The sequence below is a fragment of the Equus caballus genome, chromosome 2 (genome assembly GCF_041296265.1).
Source record: "Equus caballus isolate H_3958 breed thoroughbred chromosome 2, TB-T2T, whole genome shotgun sequence".
Classification (NCBI taxonomy): Eukaryota; Metazoa; Chordata; class Mammalia; order Perissodactyla; family Equidae; genus Equus; species Equus caballus.
Genome location: NC_091685.1, coordinates 5,597,424 through 5,616,709, shown reverse-complemented (window position 1 = coordinate 5,616,709; position 19,286 = coordinate 5,597,424). Strand labels below are relative to the sequence as shown.

The following is a 19,286-nucleotide window of genomic DNA, read 5'->3' as shown; positions in this document are numbered from 1 at the left end:
GCAGGGGGCCACACAATAAATGAAGTTATTTTCAGCTTTCAAGTAAACATTTGCTGGCATACATTAAGGAGAGAATATCAGGCACTGCCACATAAACAAAACATTTTTTAAATGGAAGGAGGAAAGAACTACTATGATAAATTTCTATCAAGCATCATTTTTCTCTTTCCACTTGACCCAGTTTAAAATCTGGGCTAATGGGGCCGGCCCAGTGGTGCAGTGATTAAGCGCGCACATTCTGCTTCTTGGCAGCCCGGGGTTCGCTGGTTTGGATCCCCGGTGCAGACACAGCACCACTTGGCAAAAGCCATGCTGTGGTAGGCATCCCACATATAAAGTAGAGGAAGATGGGCATGGATGTTAGCTCAGGGCCACTCTTCCTCAGCAAAAAGAGGAGGATTGGCAGTAGTTAGCTCAGGGCTAACCTTCCTAAAAAAGAAAAAATCTGGGCTAACATAATGAATGACCCATGCATTTGGTTTCATACTTAGCAATTAAGCAGAAAGCAAAACTAAATTTTCCTGGTAAGTTTTAAAAGTTAGGAATTGAAACCTATACTGTGGCAATAATATTTCAAACACCCATAAATGCGAATATTCCACTCCCAGAAACTGGCATGTATGATCTAGAAAGTCTCACAGTGGAGGAACCAAAAATTAAAAGAACAAACACTAATAGAGAAATTTACATTTATTTGACGAATAAAGATTAAAGCTTTATCTAGGTGCAAAGTTCGTGGTAACTAGAACAATACACCCAGTGCTGCCACTCAATTGCCACTTGTGACCTTCAACTGGACACTTGACCTTGCTCAATTATGGTTTCCTCATGGACAAAATTAGAGTAACACCACAGCACTGTGCTTGTCTACAACAAAGCACACAATGGTCACTGAGGAGAAAAACAAAAGAGCGGCATGTCCACACAACTCAAGAAGTCCACTTTTGTAAGTCCATAATATAAAAGCTGTATCTAACAAAAACTGAATTATCATTGCTCACTTCTGGGGACAGTAACTGGGTGACTGGAGAAAGGAGCAAAAGGCGTCTCTTTCACAGTACGCACTGTTAAATACCAATGGAATTTTAAACTATGTGAACTATGTGTATTCAAAAATGAATACAATTTTTAAAAAATTAAAGCCTAAATCTAAACAAAATATCTGGCAAGTAGCAAACATCTAAAAGGATGGAAACATCTAAAAAGAGTTAAAATTAGACTTTTCATATATCACTTACTCATCTATGCGAAGGTCCATAGCAGTGCTAATCCAAGCTTTGGGAATATGGCCTAAGGGGGAAAGAACACCATGCTATGAACATTAGAAAGTTAATAAGTCTTAATCATGCTTTGGAATATGGAGTTGATGAGACAACCAAGTCGACACCAAGACCTCAGTGAAAACGCTAGAGTGTTTGATCAGGAATGAGCAGGAAAAGAGTAATTTCTAAATACAGGCAGTCCTTGCTGTGCAGTTCCAATATGTACATATTTCAGTATGGTTTAGTGAAGTAACACCAGCCTTCAACGCCACAATTCAAATTTCAGTTACTGTGGCACAGTACCTGTGAGGAACTGAATGTGCTACTTCCGGCTTTTTAGCACACAAATCAGTATGGAGATAACAGATGCATACCATGATCTGTGACCAGCCATGTCACTTCTTTCAGCGTCTGTTGGTAATTGGTCACTCACATGTGTTATTTAGTTCACAGAGACAGCAAAGCATGCAGCTGTTGTCCCCTACGATAGACCCACATGACATTGTACAAACGTAACTGAAAGAGGAAACTGGCCAAAAAAGACCAAGGGGCAGCAAAGAAATAAAGTGCTAATACTGGAAATGAAATTTGAATGGGACATAAATGGAGTTATAGAAGAAACAGTTGACCATGGAAATGTTGACACAGCCGCTACGTCAGCCCAAACGTACAACTACAAAGGAACTGCCAGGCTGACTGCAGTGAAGTTAATCCAACATGGCAAAGTGGTGACATCAGAACGACAATGACAAGAGCTGTGTAGAAAAACGGATTATACAAACTACAAGTGAAAAAAGTAGACAACAGAATAGCCTCTACACAGTGAGAACAATTTTGTAAAATTATATCCATAGAAAAAAGTAGGATTAGAAAAAGTTAGTCTGGAAACAGTACTTTAGAATGTTGGATTTTATTTATATTATTACGGGTTGCTATTGAGATTAATGTTTTCCACTCAACTTGTACTGCTCATTATATTAAATAAGCTGTATTTTTGTGCTTGAGATTCATGTTAATAAATGCTACAAGGTTCCCTTAGCAACAGGACATTTCTATGGTATTAGTAACAGGTTACAAACTTATAAAAAACAGTATGTTATTTTTAGAGTAATGATCAAATGACATACAATATTTTCCTTTTTTAAAGGAATACATTCTTTTTTATTGTGGTAAAAAAAACACAGAACGTAAAATTTACCGTCTTAACCATTTTTAGTTGCACGTCCACTATACGCACCTTGTTGTGGAACAGATTCCAGAACTTTTCCATCTTGCAAAGCTGAAACTCTGTACCCCTTGAACAACTCCTTCTCCCTCCCCACCGCCCCTGGTAACCACCATTCTACTTTCTGTTTCTAAGAGTTTGAGTACTTTACATACATCACACAAGTGGAATCATGCAATATTTGTCTTTTTGTGACTAGCCTATTTCACTTAGCGCAATGTCCTCAAGGTTCATCCACGTTATAGCATGTGACAGGATTTCCTTCTTTTTCAACGTTGAATAATATTCCATTGCATGTATATACTACATTTTCTTTAGCAATATTTTCCCTTAACTAAACACTTTGAATATCTAAACAATGAATTGGTTGGGTAATCACATACTACAATTATAGGAAACATACAAATACAACCAAGAATGACTTTGTAACTGACATTTTCTGAGCTATGAGCTAACACATACCCTGTATCAAAAAGTAGAAATTCTTACCAAGAAAATAATACACAATGCAGAAATTTCTAATCAGGAACAGTGACTCCACACAACTATGCTTAACTAGTAAGAGCAGAGATCTCCTAAAGCGCAAGAACTTGTACTGCTGTGGAAAAAAAGGAAAACAGAGTCAAATGACACATCCACACAGAGGTTTATTTCATTCTAAAGCAAGCACATAACTATAACTGTCCACATATACAACATAATCATTGCACAAAAAGACAACGTTTACTCCAGAGGCAAAAAATCAACTACTTCTGATGTTAAAATGTTTAATATTTACATTATACAACATCTCATTGATATGAGATCAGAAGAAAGAAAATTGACAATATCAACCTATACTTGATACTAAGGACTATGGAAATGGAGAAAATATTAAAAAAATAACAACAACAGTAGCAGGTGACATTCTTTGGGCGCTTACCACATACCAAACACTGTTCTAAGCACTTTACAAGCATTAATCAATTTAAACCGCACAACAACCCTATGAAGGAGGTTCGATTATTATCCCCCCATCTTACAGATGGGAAAACCAAGGCATAGAGCTTAAGTAACTTAACCCCTGTTACCAGCTGGCAAAACGAAAATCTGAGGTTTTAATCCAGGCAAACTGACTTTAGAGCCTGAAATCCTAAAGACAACGTACACTGTACTCTACACTAAATTTTTCTAAATGCTGCTTGTAGAAAAATAGGAGGCAGTGAAGAAGACACCAGTCTAAGGATCAGGGACCCGAGTTCTAGTGTTTCCTCTTTCTGTACAACACTGAGCAAGTCATGTCTCCTCTCTATCTAGTCATCTGTGAGATAAGACGGCTGAACTAGCTAAATAGTTCCGTAGTGCATATCTTCCACTTCTAACAATTTAAGAAAAAAGAATCAAATAAGAAAAAAAGTTTTTTCCTGAAAAAACTATACTTCTTGTGAAACAACGGTTGTTTGGCCTTATCCAGTCTCTGCCCCAAAAATGCCAATGGAGAAAATATTTTTAAATTATTGGAAAGAATCTAAGGAAACCTAACAAACCAAAGATGAACTTCTCAAATTCTGCTCCGCTTTTGCCTTATATTAGAGCTCATCCTTCTTTAAGGGATTTCAGAAGCTAAAGTACAGCCAAGAACTATAGCACTTGGGTGGAGGTTATTTACATCTTCACACCATGTCAGCAGATTCCTGCAGTATCTTACAAAAATCAGCCCACAGAAATACTTGTCACTAACCATACAGCCTCCAGTATCCTGGTTTACTCAGGTATCTTCAAAGTCCAAGATGTGAAACTGCCCTATTCTGTGTAGCCGCTACGTGCTACCACCTTCTCCCCTTAATCCCCCCAATAAAAAGGGCACAGTTTCTGTAGTATTCCTACTGCAGCTCTCACCTCAACCATTACTCAGAAGGTTCCAGAGAGGGAGGGAAGCACGCAGGCATTTCAGGAGATATGCAGAGAATAGCTAACATGCCTTCTTCTTGCTCCGAAGATGAAGTGTTTTTCAATTCCCTGTTGGGTTTCTTCTGTGATCTGGCTTTGAGATACCCTTCACTGAATATTTACTGTGTGCCAGGCTCTAGAAATCTTAACTCATTTAATACTTTCAAACAGTCTTGGCCTAGAGCTTGCCAAGCCCTGTCTTGGTGTGCATCCATTTCTTTGTTCCCTACTCCATGCTAGCATCTGCTTTCCCCTATCAGTCTGTCATCAAGAATTTGATAAGGGCAGCGAAATTGGTTTCAGTACTATAGGCAACTTTAGGGAAAAAAACCTAATGGGCTAATGGCAAATTGGTTAAAATTAGCAGATTTTTTAAAAGATCTAATTTTTCATATTGTTACATAATAGAAGTAGTTACTGAATAATATGTACAATATAAAACTGTAGAAACCTCACCCCACAAAATGTATGATGTTAAAGGTACTACAGAAGTAAACGTATGATAAGGGGTCTGGAAGAATATACACTAAACTGGTCCCAGTGGTTATCTCTGAGGCAAACACTGAGACTGGCGACAGACTGGCCCAAGACAACTTCCATTTTACCTATAGTATGTGACTAACATTTTATAATAAAAATGTTAACACTCTACTTAGGAAATTGGCTGACAGGCAGCACCAATGATAATGATAGCAATGATAATAATTGCTTGTAAAAAACCAATTTTTTTAAGGTCTAACATTCTTTGGTCAGCTTAGCTGGTTAACAAAAACAGTAAATGGCTACAGCCATCGCATCACTTTATGCAGGCTCAGAAGGAGAAGGAATGGGCCTGATTTCTCACATCAAGCTTGCGATTTCCTGACAATCAAGGCCTGCTTACCTGAGCAACGTAAACCCTGTAAGGGAAGGTCATACTCTGTGCGCCATGCTCTTACGGCTAACGAAAGCAAGCTAGGCCATGGGGTCCTCCTTCACCCTCAGTCTTCAGGGGAGACAAATCTACCCAGCTAGGCAAACAGACAGTTACAAACCTGATGGATGAGAAACTCTGATCCCAGGACAAAGATCCATCATCTCAACCACTCCTGCCCAAATCCTCACCTCCCTTCTCCACTGCGCCGGCCCAGCAAGAGCCCTGCTCCAGCCATCCCGAGGCTGAGGAACAGCACCCAGATGGGCAGACTAAACACCACTGCACACTCACGGTCACAACAGAGGACCCCAAAATATATTCTGGCAAAATACTGAACAGCCAAATATTAAAAATCAACATTCTGCTAAAGTTGAACCTGAAGCCAAAGCTGAATATTACCACCAGAGAATAAACTTCTAGGATATAAAAATGAACCTAAAATTTTATCAAAAGAAATTACAAAAAGTTTAGTAGTCCAATTTTACAAACGTGACACTTCATGGTAGAAACTCTTAATTTCTGAGCACCGTCCCTCACTGGACTGCTCCTGTTTGCTCTATTGCACATCTGCGGTGTTAAATAATGGGTACTTTCAGCTGAGTTCATGGAGGAGAAGGGATTTGGGGGTATCTCATTTTTCTCTAACACTTTTTTTCTTCTTTCTCTGTATTCTTAATCATGTTTAGCTCAAAGATAATTTACCATGGCTATTTCTGTACAGGATTCTGGGGTTTTTCTCCTTGTGAAATTTTTAGGTGGCAAAGCTGACACTCTGCTTTTAACTCATCTTCACAAGACGTGAGGAATCTCTCAACGATTCTCCGTCACACGCCCAGGCCCAGGGAGGCAGGCCCAGTCCTGGCCTGTGAGCACCATCTCCCGCAGCGGAGTCTTCACCACCGTGTTCTCGTGGGGACTACAGGCGTGTGAGCACCGCAGAACCCTAGGCCATCACACTCTCACGACACATCACGTGTTTACACATCCCTCCCTGCCCACCAGACTGGGTCCTCATGGGAAGGGGCTGGTTCCAATCATTTTGCTCCAAAGCCCAGTCTTCAGCCTGCCACAGAGGGAACGAAGTGAACAACGGCACAGTCTGGAAGAGTGGGAACAGGCTGGGGAGAGCCTTGATGCCACAGGAGAAATCCCAACCGCTCTCTCTCTCTCCTGCCCGAGGACGTGCTTCTGAGTTCCAGAGACAGTTCCCACCAGATTAGCAGATTTTTAAAAACCTAACCGAAAGATAGTTTAAACTGTCCCACTCAAACCAGCTGACACTGATTTATTTGTTTATACACATCACGCCTTGTTCTGAAAAGGATCTGAGACACTAACTCGCATAGCCTCAAGCTTCTAAGGTTCTTAGGTTCAAAAAGAAGCTGGCAGCTGCACAGAGGCACTCTGCATGAATGTCATCATCCTCACCCAGCCCTGCCAGGTCACAGCACTGCCTCTGCCTAGCAGGGAGGGAGGAGCGCAGGAAGCAGTCTTCTGGGAGGGGCAGAGGAAGGGCACCCACAGCCCTCAGACATACGCTAATGTCCCATGAAGACTAATCTCTCCCCTCCAAATGGCACTCTGAGGATCTCAGGGCTAAATTTTGCTGATCAAATCTTGAATTAATCAGAAATGAGGCCCGTTATATCTACCAAGGCAATTTTAACTCTGCCAAATTCTGACAGAAGGTAATGCTCCAATGCCGTCTTACCTGTATGATGGGAAACGGAAGATAGTTCATGTTGTTAATAAAATACAGGAGGCTATAACTATAGCCCATAAATGCTCCAGCCAGCAGGAAAAAAAGGTGATACTCATTTAAGCAGGTTTGTGCAGAATGGTTCTCTAAACTGAAGGGAGAAGTTAGGTTATTAATTCAACAGTCAGGGGCACACATCACTGTTTTAGGCTCAATATTCACTGAAAGCAAAGCTTTGACTTAATCACTTAAGAAACACCCCAAATTCTAATAAAACAGTTCCTTTTAGGTTAAGTGTGGGCAAAAGATTAACAAAACTCTTTTCCCTGATGCATGAGAATTTGCCCTTTAGTTAAGTCTCTAGCTCTGCTGCTCTGGAAATCTGACAAGAGTAAGAATGTCCCTGTGACAGTAAGCAACACTGCCTGCACGGCAGGAAACTGCACGGGGACTGAGCGGGACTGCAAATAAACGATACACCGGACACAGAAGCTGCAACTCTGCGCTTCTCTCTGCGTCGTCTCCTGCACCCGGGCAGCCCTCACGAGGACCCTTTTCACTAAAGAAAATTTATCACAGTAGGAAAAGAACTGCCTTATATAATAGGGGGACAAAAGGAAATTGAGTATTCAACAGTACTCATGAACACTGTTTTAAAGTCAGTGGAAAACAGAGAACTTAAGATTACTCCAGTAATCTTTTTTGATTTTTCAAGTCAGAAGATCAACTTGAAATTTATATCAAGGCCATGTGTTCAAGAACTGTATAAGTTTCAAAATCACAGAAGTACTCTACTGAGGAAGGTAGTTATAATTATTTTAAAATTTTTTCTTGGGGCCAGCCTGTGGCCGAGTGGTTAAGGTGACAGCGCTCTGTTTAGGCGGCCAGGGCTTCACCGGTTCAGATCCCGGGCGTGGACATGGCACCGCTCATCAGGCCATGTTGAGGCGGCGTCCCACATAGCAGAACTAGGAGGACCCACAACTAGAATATACAACTATGTACTGGGGGCTTCGCGGAGAAGAAGAATAAAAAAGAAGATTGGGAACAGATGTTAGCCCAGGTGCCCATCTGTGCTTCCCAGACTATCCTTCCTTCAAACTCCAACCTAAATGCCACCTCCTCCAAGAAGCCACCTGTGGATGCTCCCTGGGAGATAAAAACTCCCACAAGTTTTATCTGCACATCTCACTTTCTTCCTATTACATCCTCTCTCTCAAACATTCCTATTTTTCTGTTACATCCATTAGCATCCATGTCTTAATTCCCCTACTGTTAACTCTCAAGGAGCTGAGTCCATGTGTGAATCACTCTCAAAAATCCAACAGCATCTAGCATAGCACATTGCACAGAACAAATGGTTTAAAAAAAAAAAAAATGTTGAGGGGCTGGCCCCATGGCTGAGTGGTTAAGTTCGCATGCTCTGCTTTGGCGGCCCAGGGTTTCACCTGTTTGGATCCTGGGTGCAGACATGGCACTGCTCATCAAGCCATGCTGAGGTGGCATCCCACATGCCACAACTACAAGGACCCACAACTAAAAATACACAACTATGTACTGTGGGCTTTGGGAGAAAAAGGAAAAATAAAATCTTAAAAAAAAACCCAAAAAACTGTTGAATTCAACAAACATAAAACATCAAAAAAGTTTGAGGTATGTAAAAAAAACCACCTTCTATAGAAGTCTGGAAAGTAAAGAATATCCATAAACTATTAAGCTATACAGGTCACCTGCAGCTTAGTAACTAAACAAAGTCCTTAGAAAAACTGTATTTGATATTACCTCTCAGCACCAGTGCAGGGAACCACAAGAAAACTGTATCGACCCCTGGTTATCACAGCAGCGCACCAGGCCATCATCATTCCCATGGCGGCATGAATAAACGAGTGCACGAGCTGCTGAGGATGGAGGATCTTCCCGATCAGAGCCAGCCTGGAGCAGGGAACGGAAGGCACCACTGCAAACAGAGCACACGGCTGTCGTGTTACAATCTGCAGCACACAGAGTCAGAGGACCTACACTGCTCCCTTCCATCCTCTACAAACACTCCAAAGGGCAGGAAGAAACCCAGGGCGAATGTAAAATATAGTACAGAACAACGCTAAGTTAAAATAATTTGAAAAAAGACTGAACACAAAGAGATGCACACACACAAAAACCAAAGAACCTAGAGAGATGAAGCCTAAGGACAACATGATTAACAATTTTCAGTTCTTTTTAATTAAAATTTCCTGATAGCTCAAATAGTGCCTACGCTGGCACTCTTGTAAGTGCCATAAAAGAACAAATAACAGGGGCTGGCCCCGTGGCCAAGTGGTTAAGTTCGCACACTCCGCTTTGGCGGCCCAGGGTTTCACTGGTTCGAATCCTGGATGCGGACATGGCACCACTTATTAAGCCATGCTGAGGTGGCATCCCACACGCCACAACTAGAAGGACCCACAACTAAAAAATACATATATACATACATATATACAATTATGTACCAGGGGCTTTGGGGAGAAAAAGGAAAAATAACATCTTAAAAAAATAATAATAATAATTTTAAAAAGATGGTGCTTGCCCTCCAGCAAGTTATCTTTATTTCAGCATTTGAAATTATCACTATATAGTCCATCTGTGAAAAATAAACCACAAACTAGGTACATAACGACAATACTGAATATTAAAATAAATGCTTACATGGGAATTCCTAATACCTCTCTGATAGTCCAAAAAAACTTTCTGGAAATGAACTGAGGGAGGTGAGTGTGAGCAGAAGATGAGGGATGGTGACCTTTGAAAACAGCTACCACAGGGTTCCCTGCCCTCTGCAATCTTCTTTTAATATCCGCACAGTAAAGAGATTGTGGGGAGGCGGAAAACTAGGTACAAAGGGAGAGGGCTCAGGTGCCTTACCCTTTGGGGAAGAGGCTGCCATCACCTCTCCCGCCCCATCGGAAAGGCCCAGGAGGACCTACTAACTGCGCGACTGACTTAAAATACTCTGAATACACCAAACCTTCTCATTTCACTAAGCCTTTTTATACGCTATACCTTTTCCCTAGCACATCGTTTCCCTTCTTTGTGTACTTAATACAATTTATCCTTCAAGGCTTGGTTTAAGCACCATCTCATCCAGAAGCTCCCCATGCTGGGTAAATGGCGTTCCTCTAAACTCCCATGATGGCCAGTATGTTCTACTTGAATATACTTGATGTTTACTGTCTGTCTCCCCATTAACTGTGATCCTCTGGGGAAAAATGAGACCACAACATTTATCTCTTAGTCCCCCCAATACACGGCACATAGTAAATGCATAAAGAAGGCTTATTGAGGGGCCGGCCCAGTGGCGCAGTGGTTAAGCGCGCACGTTCCGCTTCAGCAGCCTGGGGTTCATCAGTTCAGATCCTGGGTGCAGACATGGCACCACTTGGCAAGCCATGCTGTGGTTGGCGTCCCACATATAAAGTGGAGGAAAATGGGCAAGGATGTTAGCTCAGGGCCAGCCTTCCTTAGCAAAAAGAGGAGGATTGGCAGCAGACATTAGCTCAGGGCTAATCTTCAAAAGAAAAAACATGTAATATTTTAAATTTTTTGGAAAACCACACAATTACAGACTTTTATATTTGAAAAGGATGGAGAAACCACCCGGCCCTGATCTCCTACCCTATAAAGCAGTTATTTTTATAACACAGGTGCTGAAACACAACTTTTATACCAGCTGTGAACTATTAAAAGATCTAAGTTATTTTTTCTTGTGGTAAAATATACATACAGCTTACCACAAATGTATAGTCCCGTGGCATAAGTACACTCACATTGCTGTACGACCATCAGCACCATCCACCTCCAGACTCTTCCACCTTCCTCAGCTGAAACTCTGCCCCCTCTAACCAATTCCGTTCCCTCCTCCCCTCTACCCTGGCAACCACCACTCTCCTTTCTGTGTCCATGAGTTTGATACTCTAGGTACCTAATATATATAAGTGGAATCTTATAATATTTGTCCTAAGAGTTCTAAATATTTTTTAAAAACAGAGAAACCAGCATTAAATAAATTTTAAGGTAAGACATCTAAAGTATACGATTCTGTATATATTTTTTAAACTTTGACACAAAACACAGCCTCTTATACACACCCACGTAAAAACGCACTGAGTCTGCCCTTAGTAAAATAAATTCAGATATTTGTTAAGACAGTTAACATTTGAAAACTCACCTGTATAGAATTCCAGATTGAAAATACTTATTATTACTATTACCACTGACAGCAGCAGAAGGTAAAAGATTACATAGGAACTGTATAGATCATTGAAGGAATCTGAAACATTTAAGAGAGACGAATTAGTAAATTCATTCAGTCATGCAGTTACACTCGGTATATTGAAAAAGAAAAAGGATCTGAACCAAAACTATAATTTTAATTTTAAAAGTTATGTTTTCTTTGAGAATTTACTCATATATGCTGACAGGTCCTACAGGACATCAACTCAAGGAGTACGGTGTGAGCTATTTGGACCAAGCTGTAAGTCTTTTAAAATTATAGCAGAATTTCTTTCAGAGAACCCAGATGTTAACGTCAGACAAAATACTGCCATATGCAAACATATTTCATCATGTGAAACAGAGAGGTACCATATTTAGTAATAAACCAACAATGTTTCTTTTTAAAATGTAAATAATATTTTTCAGATCTCTTAATAAATGCAATTAGCCCCTATAGCTAAAAAAGTAACATTTCTGAAAATAGCATAATCCATAAATCATCAAAATGAGTTGAATTAAAAAACAAAAAAATGATATCTTTGTGAAATACTAACATATTCACACTTCAGAGTAGTTCAACAATCAATATTCCATTTCAAAAATATGGCAAAGTTTAAAATATGTATATACCTAAAAACATGAACAAGAGAATAAAAACAAGGACATGTTTGCTGAATAGACTAAGACAATAATGAAACCAATGATTTTTAGAAGCATAATTCATGGACCAAAATTAATGAAAAATATTTACTAAGTATTCACAATTAAACCCAAGCATTATACTGAGCTAAAAAGATGAAAGAACTCACTCAAATGACTGGAAATAAGTAAGGAAAGAGTACAATTTCTCTGAAAAGACTTTATGAAGCAAAAGTTGCAGAAGACAAGTAACATTTGAGGAGAAAGACGGCATAAACCAAACCTAGCCTGGGAGAAAGTGTTATTAGGGTTAAAAAGCCCTTGGCCATGAAATGGCAACAAGTTCTTCTGTGAAGTGTGAATTCTTAACCACTGGTAACGGCTCTAGACGGCAATGCTGAATTTTCTGAGGCTGCGGCTAGACAGCCAGGACCAATGAGTGACGCAGACTCGGGCAAGGCGGTGACAGAAGTCCCTGCCATCCCCGCTCTGCCTCAGGGCTCACTTTCATGCGACCTGTGGGACCCATCCAAGAAGTGGCTGATACGTCTCAAGAAAAAACTGAACGTGACTTTCATTCTTCAGCAGCAGCATCTCCAAAGGCCACAAGGTAAAGCTTCTAACTAATTGAAAACTGGCATTTTCTTCTGAAAAATTAATACCACACTTCCCACTTTCCAAAGAAAAGAAATTTACTGTTACTACTGTTGAGAGGGAAATAAAAGAATTTCAAAAGTATTTGCGCTTCTTAGTCTTAAGAAAGACTTTAAAGACTTCAAAACTTATTTTGGCAACACTTCTCTTTTTCCATTTTTTAATTCTAGTGTGGGCATACTAGAAAAACACAGGCTTTGAAGTCAGAGACCAGTGTTCAAGTCCTAGCTCAGTTCCTCACTAGCTGCGCGTCTCTGCACAGACTGACCACCTGACTCTCAGGTTCCCCATTATTATAAAGCAGGGACAGGGCCAGCCCTGACGGCCTGGTGGTTATTACAGTTCGCTGCGCTCTGCCTTGGCGGCCTGGGTTCGGTTCCCAGGCGCAGAGGCACAGCAGCCCTCTGTCAGCAGTCGTGCTGTGGCGGCAGCTCACGTAGCAGAGCTGGAAGGACTTACAACTAGGATATCCAACTGTGTCCTGGGGCTTTGGGAGGAAAAGTAAAATAAAGGAGGGATAACACCTCTTTACCATACAGGGTTGTAAGAAGATAAGAGGTAAGACACCTAAGGAGCTTAGCAGGGGGCCTGGCACACTGAAGACAGCAATAATTGGTAGCTATTCTTAGTTAACATAAAATAGTTTATACTTTAATGAATTTAGTAATTTTATTTTGTCTCCAAGGATTCTGAGAAGTATTCAGCCTGCTCCAATCTTTTCCTCCTCACCAATCTTTGCACTTAACTCTACATTCCTTAGTCTTTAACTTTCCTCCTTTTCTTCTTCTCATCTTTCTTTCTTATTAGCCACAATATAGAAATGAAGTATTCTTAATCTTAGACAGGTTTTTTAAAGAGATACATGTCATATTTTCTATCCACAATTTTTAAATAAAATAACTCTCTTCCTTAAGAAGACAATCTCAATAAAGCTGTCAAAAAGAAAAGAGAAACAAAGCTTAAGTTTTCATTTATGTGGTCTTCTGATGTGACAAAGTCTCTGACGGGTTTACTAATCTTATTACATAAGGAAAAGGTGGCTTAGTTAGGAAGGCCATGCTTTAAGACTACCTTGAAGTAAAGGGCAGTAATTAAAAATGAACTATTTGAAACAACGCAATTTTTATGCTGAGGAGCAGGTCGTGTAAATTTGTTTTTTCCAAACTGACTATCACTTACCAGACAGCCACTGTATAGGATGAAATAAATCAATGCTGCTGAGGATGATAAACACTGTGGTACAGATGGGGAGCAGCAGCACTGACCAGACAATGCTTGAGACTATCCTCCAGCCCAAGATCTACAAGTAAACCAACAAAACCTCAATTGTGAAGCCAGTTAAACTATTTCAGTTATGCAAATCCCATCTCTTCATACAGATGCGAATCACTAATGTTTACACTCACATCACTGCTCATGCACCTATATATAAACTCCAATGGTTACCACTATGAATAACATTACATACTGCTACGGAATCTTATATCAGTGAACTGATGCTCCTGTTAGTCCAAAGTCAGGCGCCACATTAAACATCACACATTGGGGGAGGGGGAGGGATGGTCTTATCTAGTTTTACAAGTATGTTTTACAGCAACTTCTACTTGTCTCTCTAGGTTTAATTGATAGATATGTCAGTATCTAAAAGCTGTATATGTTTTAGGGGAACCATCTGCATACTGTAATTGTGTTTACAATTATTAGATATGCACTCCTTTTGGGGCAACTTACTGCATCTCATTCATGTCTGAAGCACCAGTGCCTATCATACTCAGAACTCGTAAACAGGATTTATGGTTGAATAAGTGAATATAAGAAGAGATACTGAGGGGTTTTAAGCATGAAAGTGACAAACGGGTTTGTTCTGGAAGGTAAAACAGCCGTGTGTTTGTAAGGTGGCTATGATGAAGACGGATCAGAAGGGACAAGACCCAGACAGGAAGCAGTTAGGAGGCAGGCCACCGAGACTGCCCAAGTCAAAGATTACAGTCAGCGTCTGCAGGAAGGCAGTGACAATCGGAAAGGAAACAAATTGCAGCCACATTTCTAAAGTACAATCTGCAGGACACTGGTGATTGATAACATAGGTGGTAAAGAATATGTAAGACTTAAGGACTCAAAAGTTTTTAGCTTGGGATACAGGGTAGAGGGCAGTGCCGCTGGCGTGTGTTACTATTTCCCTTTGCCCTCCACAGAATGGATGCAGAACTGTGGATGCAACTTCAACAGAAGTGTCTCCTCCTCTCAGCCCCACAGTGCATACACGCCTCTAACCTACAAAGAATACCTGTCCCGCTTACCTAGTCCCAACCCCAGCCTCTGCTAAGGCCACGCCACTTTCTTTCCCATTCTGGACACCCCTTGCCACTTCTTATCCCAGGGAATCACCAAGTTATTTTGCCCCCTCTAGGTACACCACTCCTGCATAAACCTCTTCCCCATTCCCTGCACAGTTCCATGCAGGTCATCCCTCTCAGTCGCACCAGTCCCCTCCGGAATCCTTTCTCATCCCGTAACGAGCTTGCCCTGGGACGTCCCGCGCACACACATCCCGCAGCCAGCTTCCCCTCAGCCCACTCCCTACAACCTGCAACCAGGGTGTCACGCCGCCCCCTCCCCAGGCGCTCCCCACATGCTCCCCACGCGCTCCCCTCGAGCCGGCCATCCAACGCCCTGCGCGCACGCGCCGTAGGCGCCCGCCCAGCCCGACCCCCGAAGCGGCCGAGAACGCGCCACGATGCGCGCAAGACTCACGCGCCACAGAATATCCCGCGACCCGCCGGCGCAAGGCCGACTCACAGCCGTGGCCATGGTGATGGCGGCCCCTGCTCTGCGGGGAGCAGGCGACGGGAAGCCCGCCCGCCACCGCAGTTCAAAGGGAGGAAAGTCCCAGGAGGACCCCGTTGGGGCTGCCTCAAACGCTGCCTGAGCAAAGCCCGGCCCAGGTCCCAACCCATTCCTTCGATGCTTCGTCTGGACAGGCCGGACGGGCCAGCACTGCCCTGCAGACACGTGCCCCCAAGGGAACGTGGACTCCAGGACCCGCCCTCTGGAGTCCAAAAGGTCTCTCCGAAGCAGGGTCCAGCGGGGCTCCAGAAACTGGGGGCGGCGCTGCATGCTGGGAACTGTAGTTTCGACGGCCTTCTGGGCGCGAGGAGGAGCGTTGCATTCTGGGACTCGGAGTTCCAGCGTACAGCATGCTGGGAGTGGAAGTCTTCCCAGAGGTACCGTGAAGCATGGTGGGAATCGTAGTGTTTATAAAGCCGATATTAGTCGCAGGGTTGGTTGATCGGAATTCTGCACTTTGACAGATCTGGCAAAATGATTCGCCCTCATTTCTCTTGATTTCACTTTATCGACCGCCTGAAAGTGAAATCAAAAGATTCCGTGGCCCTCTCCACAAAGTTACTCACTAATTTTACTGAAATGGAAAAATCTGTTTCCCTATAGGAGCATCTGGTTTCGTAAGAACTAGTTTCTCGTTCCAACTCTGCCACTTGCTAAGTGGAATCTCTTGACTCTCATTTCTTCATATATAAAAAAAGGATAACAATAAAGATGGCATCCAGTGATGCTGTGAACCTGTGATAAAATGCTATGCAAATACTGATTGTCATTAATTTCCTGCCAGTGAGAACAAAGGCTTTTCACCACCTGAGTCCCACTTGATGAAATCTTCCTATTGCGTTAGGCCTCAGTGAGATCCCTGGGGGCATACTGCTAACACCTTGTAATACCCAGTCACAGACAGTCAACACTCAGTAGTCTAGAAAGACAGAGAGAGAGGTTCAGCGATTTACGGGCTCTGAAGGCGCTCACAGTCTAGTGAGAGAAACAGATCACACATACTGCTCTGCAGTGTTTGCTAATAATGGTTTCCTGAGTTGCTTTAAGATTATATCACATTCACTTCCAAAAGCATGTTCATACCAATTGTGTCTGAAGCATTGCAGGACAAACAGAAAACAAAGGTAGGTCAAGTGTCCGCCATGAAGAAACCTTCCATCTGGTGGTGAGAAAGATGAAGATCTTTCTAAATGAGTGTCCATAAGCACACCTCAGGTGACTTGCAAGCAGATCACCTTGTTTAGTTCCTTTGGTAGAAACTACTAGTTGTCCGCCCAGTATCTATTCTCCCCTTCTTTCTTAGTAATAGAATCCCTAATTTTAACTGGATGTGTGGCTACATTCTCCAGTCTCTCTTGCAGCTAGATGGAAGCAGGTGACTGAGTTCAGGCCAATAAAATAAAGTATTGCACAGCAGCTTCTCAGAATCGCCCCTTAAAGAGGGCTTGCGTGTTCTTTGCCCCTCCCACCTCCCTTCCTCCATCCAGCTGTGTGGAACTTGTGTTGCTTGAGCTCTAGCGCCATATTGAACCACAGGAAGAGGGTCATGCTCTAGATAAAATCAAGTGCTGAGCTAAAGGGAGACTTGCTTACTTGAAGCAACCAGTCTGGGGCTACCTACCTTTACCTCCTGACTTCATTTACACAAGAGAGACGAATATTTATTGTTTAAGCCACTTGAATTTTAAAGCGCTTACCGCAATTTGAAATCATCCTGTGTAGTTACTTATTTATTGTCTGTCTTCCCACAAGTATACAAGCTTCATAAGGGCAGGGGCTTTGTCTGTCTTGTTTATCATTGTTTCCAAAATGCCCTTAACATTAGCAGGTAGTCAATAAATGTTTGTTAAATGTACAAAAGAATGAATGAATGGAAGAAAATAACTACATCAGACAATGTCTATTCAGGAAAACAAACTTTGTTATCTAAATCAAATAAGGATTTAATGCAAGAAATTGATAACCAAAGTATTGGAAGAGCTGAAAGAGCATAGGGGAGAAAGAATGGGGTTGTAGTAGCAAAAGGGAGAAAGGAGTTATTACCCAAATATGGGGAAGATGCTGCTGCTTCTGCCCCTGAACCCACAATTGATGCTGAGCTGCTGGGGTAGTGCCACTGCTGCTAGTAGGACCACAGTATCGCTGCTGAGCGGGAACTGAGGAACTCGAACCCTGCAGCTGTGGAAACCACCACACATGCCCAAAACCACCTGCAGTTGCTCTCTGACCCTTAGCTTCCTCATCAATAAGAAAATCATCTTGCAAGGTGTTGTATTGAATGAGGTTTTGTTTGTAAATTCTCACCACACAGTAGGCTTTCAATATATGATAAATGTTATCAGCAGAAACATTACAGGCTTTGGAGTCACATAAATGTGAGTGTGAATGTCTGCTCTACCACTTAGGAACTGTAGGATCTTAGAAAGTCACTGTGTCTTTCTCAGCTTGTGTAAGAGGCGTTGCTATAAACAAGGAAAGCATGCTAGAAAGACAAGAGCACTAAATAGATGAAACCATAACCTAATCCTTCAAAACGGAATAAAATAAGTTAAGAAAAATAATATGAAATATGAAAGAACAATACCAATTAGTAGTAGAAAAACTCAGAAATTATGAGATAGGACTCTAAGAAGAAATAGAAACAAAGAAAAAATCATTCTGAAAAGGAAGGTTGAACTAGAAGGAACTCAAGAACAAAGAAACAACAGTAATGCCATAACAAAGGAAAGACTTTTTTTAATTAAAAAAAGAAGAAAGAAAGAAACAAAGGTTGTTTGGTGGGGATTTTTTGGTGAAGAAGATTGTCCCTGAGCTAACATCTGTGCCAATATTCCTCTATTGTGTCTGTAGGACACTGCCACAGCATGGCTTGATGAGCAGTGTGTAGGTCCATGCACAGGATCCAAACCTGTGGGCCCCAGGCTGCCAAAGCGGAGTGTGAGAACTTAACCAGTATGCTACCAGGCCAGCCCCAGAAAGGATTTTTTAAAAAGCAACAAATAGAGAAGATAGGCAAAGAAGATCTAACATGTGGATAATGGGAGCCCCTGAAGAACTTGGACTTGCGTTTTAAACCACCACTCTCTCCCAACAAGGTACAGGGATGTGGGAATTACTTTTTCTCAAATTGTCCTAATATTTTAATATGAGCCATCATTTTCCTAAAGTTTTATTTTAAAACTTTCACTTATTGTATAGTGCTGGGCATCATATACCCTGAAAAATATTAAGGGGTGGTGGTGGCAAATAACCCTTCTTTCTCCCCATCTGTAACCAGTTTAGTATCAAATTCAGTCCTTCCAGGAGAGAAGGCTGCTGAGTCTTGAGAAAATGTGATTAGCCATTTCCAAAGGCAAAATAAAAGACATTTATTTTGAAATACAGCTCCTTGGACATCCAGTCTCTTGTGCAACAGTATTTTGATGAGTCAAGCAAAAAATAAATTGAAAACACTTGGATGCTATTTCCTAGCGGGGGCGTAGAGAACACATAGCCCCCAGGATTAACCTAAGTCCTTTTTTCTTTTTAACCAAACTCCAAGCCTTGGGGAAGAATTCGAAAGATCCCCCAAACTTTTAAGGCGCAGCGTCCTCCTTTCTCCTCTGATGCCCCCTCCCTGGAGCCGGGCTGCACCTCTTGCTGGCTGTTTGCTGGGGCTGGCCTCCACTGCCTCTTTCTTGGGGGTCAGATTTCAAAAGAAAGAGCAATGAAGACAGAGTGAGATCCTTGAGGGAAAATCCACATAGTACAAGCGAAATGTTGTAAGCTAGATTTCAGAAATGGGTTTTTCTCCCTTTTTATTTTCTTCTGAGCTAACATTCTTTACCAATATTCCTCTCTTTTTATTTTTTTGCTTGAGGAAGATGG

At 41.8% G+C, this 19,286-nt stretch overlaps 1 protein-coding gene across 7 annotated transcripts in view; it reads right to left on the bottom strand.

The window, feature by feature from the left end:
* NDC1 (NDC1 transmembrane nucleoporin) overlaps positions 1 to 18,066 on the bottom strand; it is a 49,038-nt gene extending 30,972 nt beyond the window's left edge. For 4 of the 7 annotated variants that reach the window (XM_001489053.5, XM_005607043.4, XM_070259912.1 and 1 more), the window contains exons 1-7: positions 15,327 to 18,066; positions 13,752 to 13,872; positions 11,233 to 11,334; positions 8,814 to 8,988; positions 7,044 to 7,182; positions 2,977 to 3,085; positions 1,239 to 1,290 (exon numbers count right to left, since the gene is read on the bottom strand). In XM_001489053.5, coding sequence (XP_001489103.3) covers positions 1,239 to 1,290; positions 2,977 to 3,085; positions 7,044 to 7,182; positions 8,814 to 8,988; positions 11,233 to 11,334; positions 13,752 to 13,872; positions 15,327 to 15,689 — 1,061 coding nt within the window. In that variant the 5' untranslated portion in view covers positions 15,690 to 18,066. The remainder of the gene's footprint in view (positions 1 to 1,238; positions 1,291 to 2,976; positions 3,086 to 7,043; positions 7,183 to 8,813; positions 8,989 to 11,232; positions 11,335 to 13,751; positions 13,873 to 15,326) is intronic. The other 3 variants (XM_023629675.2, XM_070259910.1, XM_070259913.1) reach the window with 2 other exon arrangements.
* Positions 18,067 to 19,286: the final 1,220 nt, after the last annotated feature.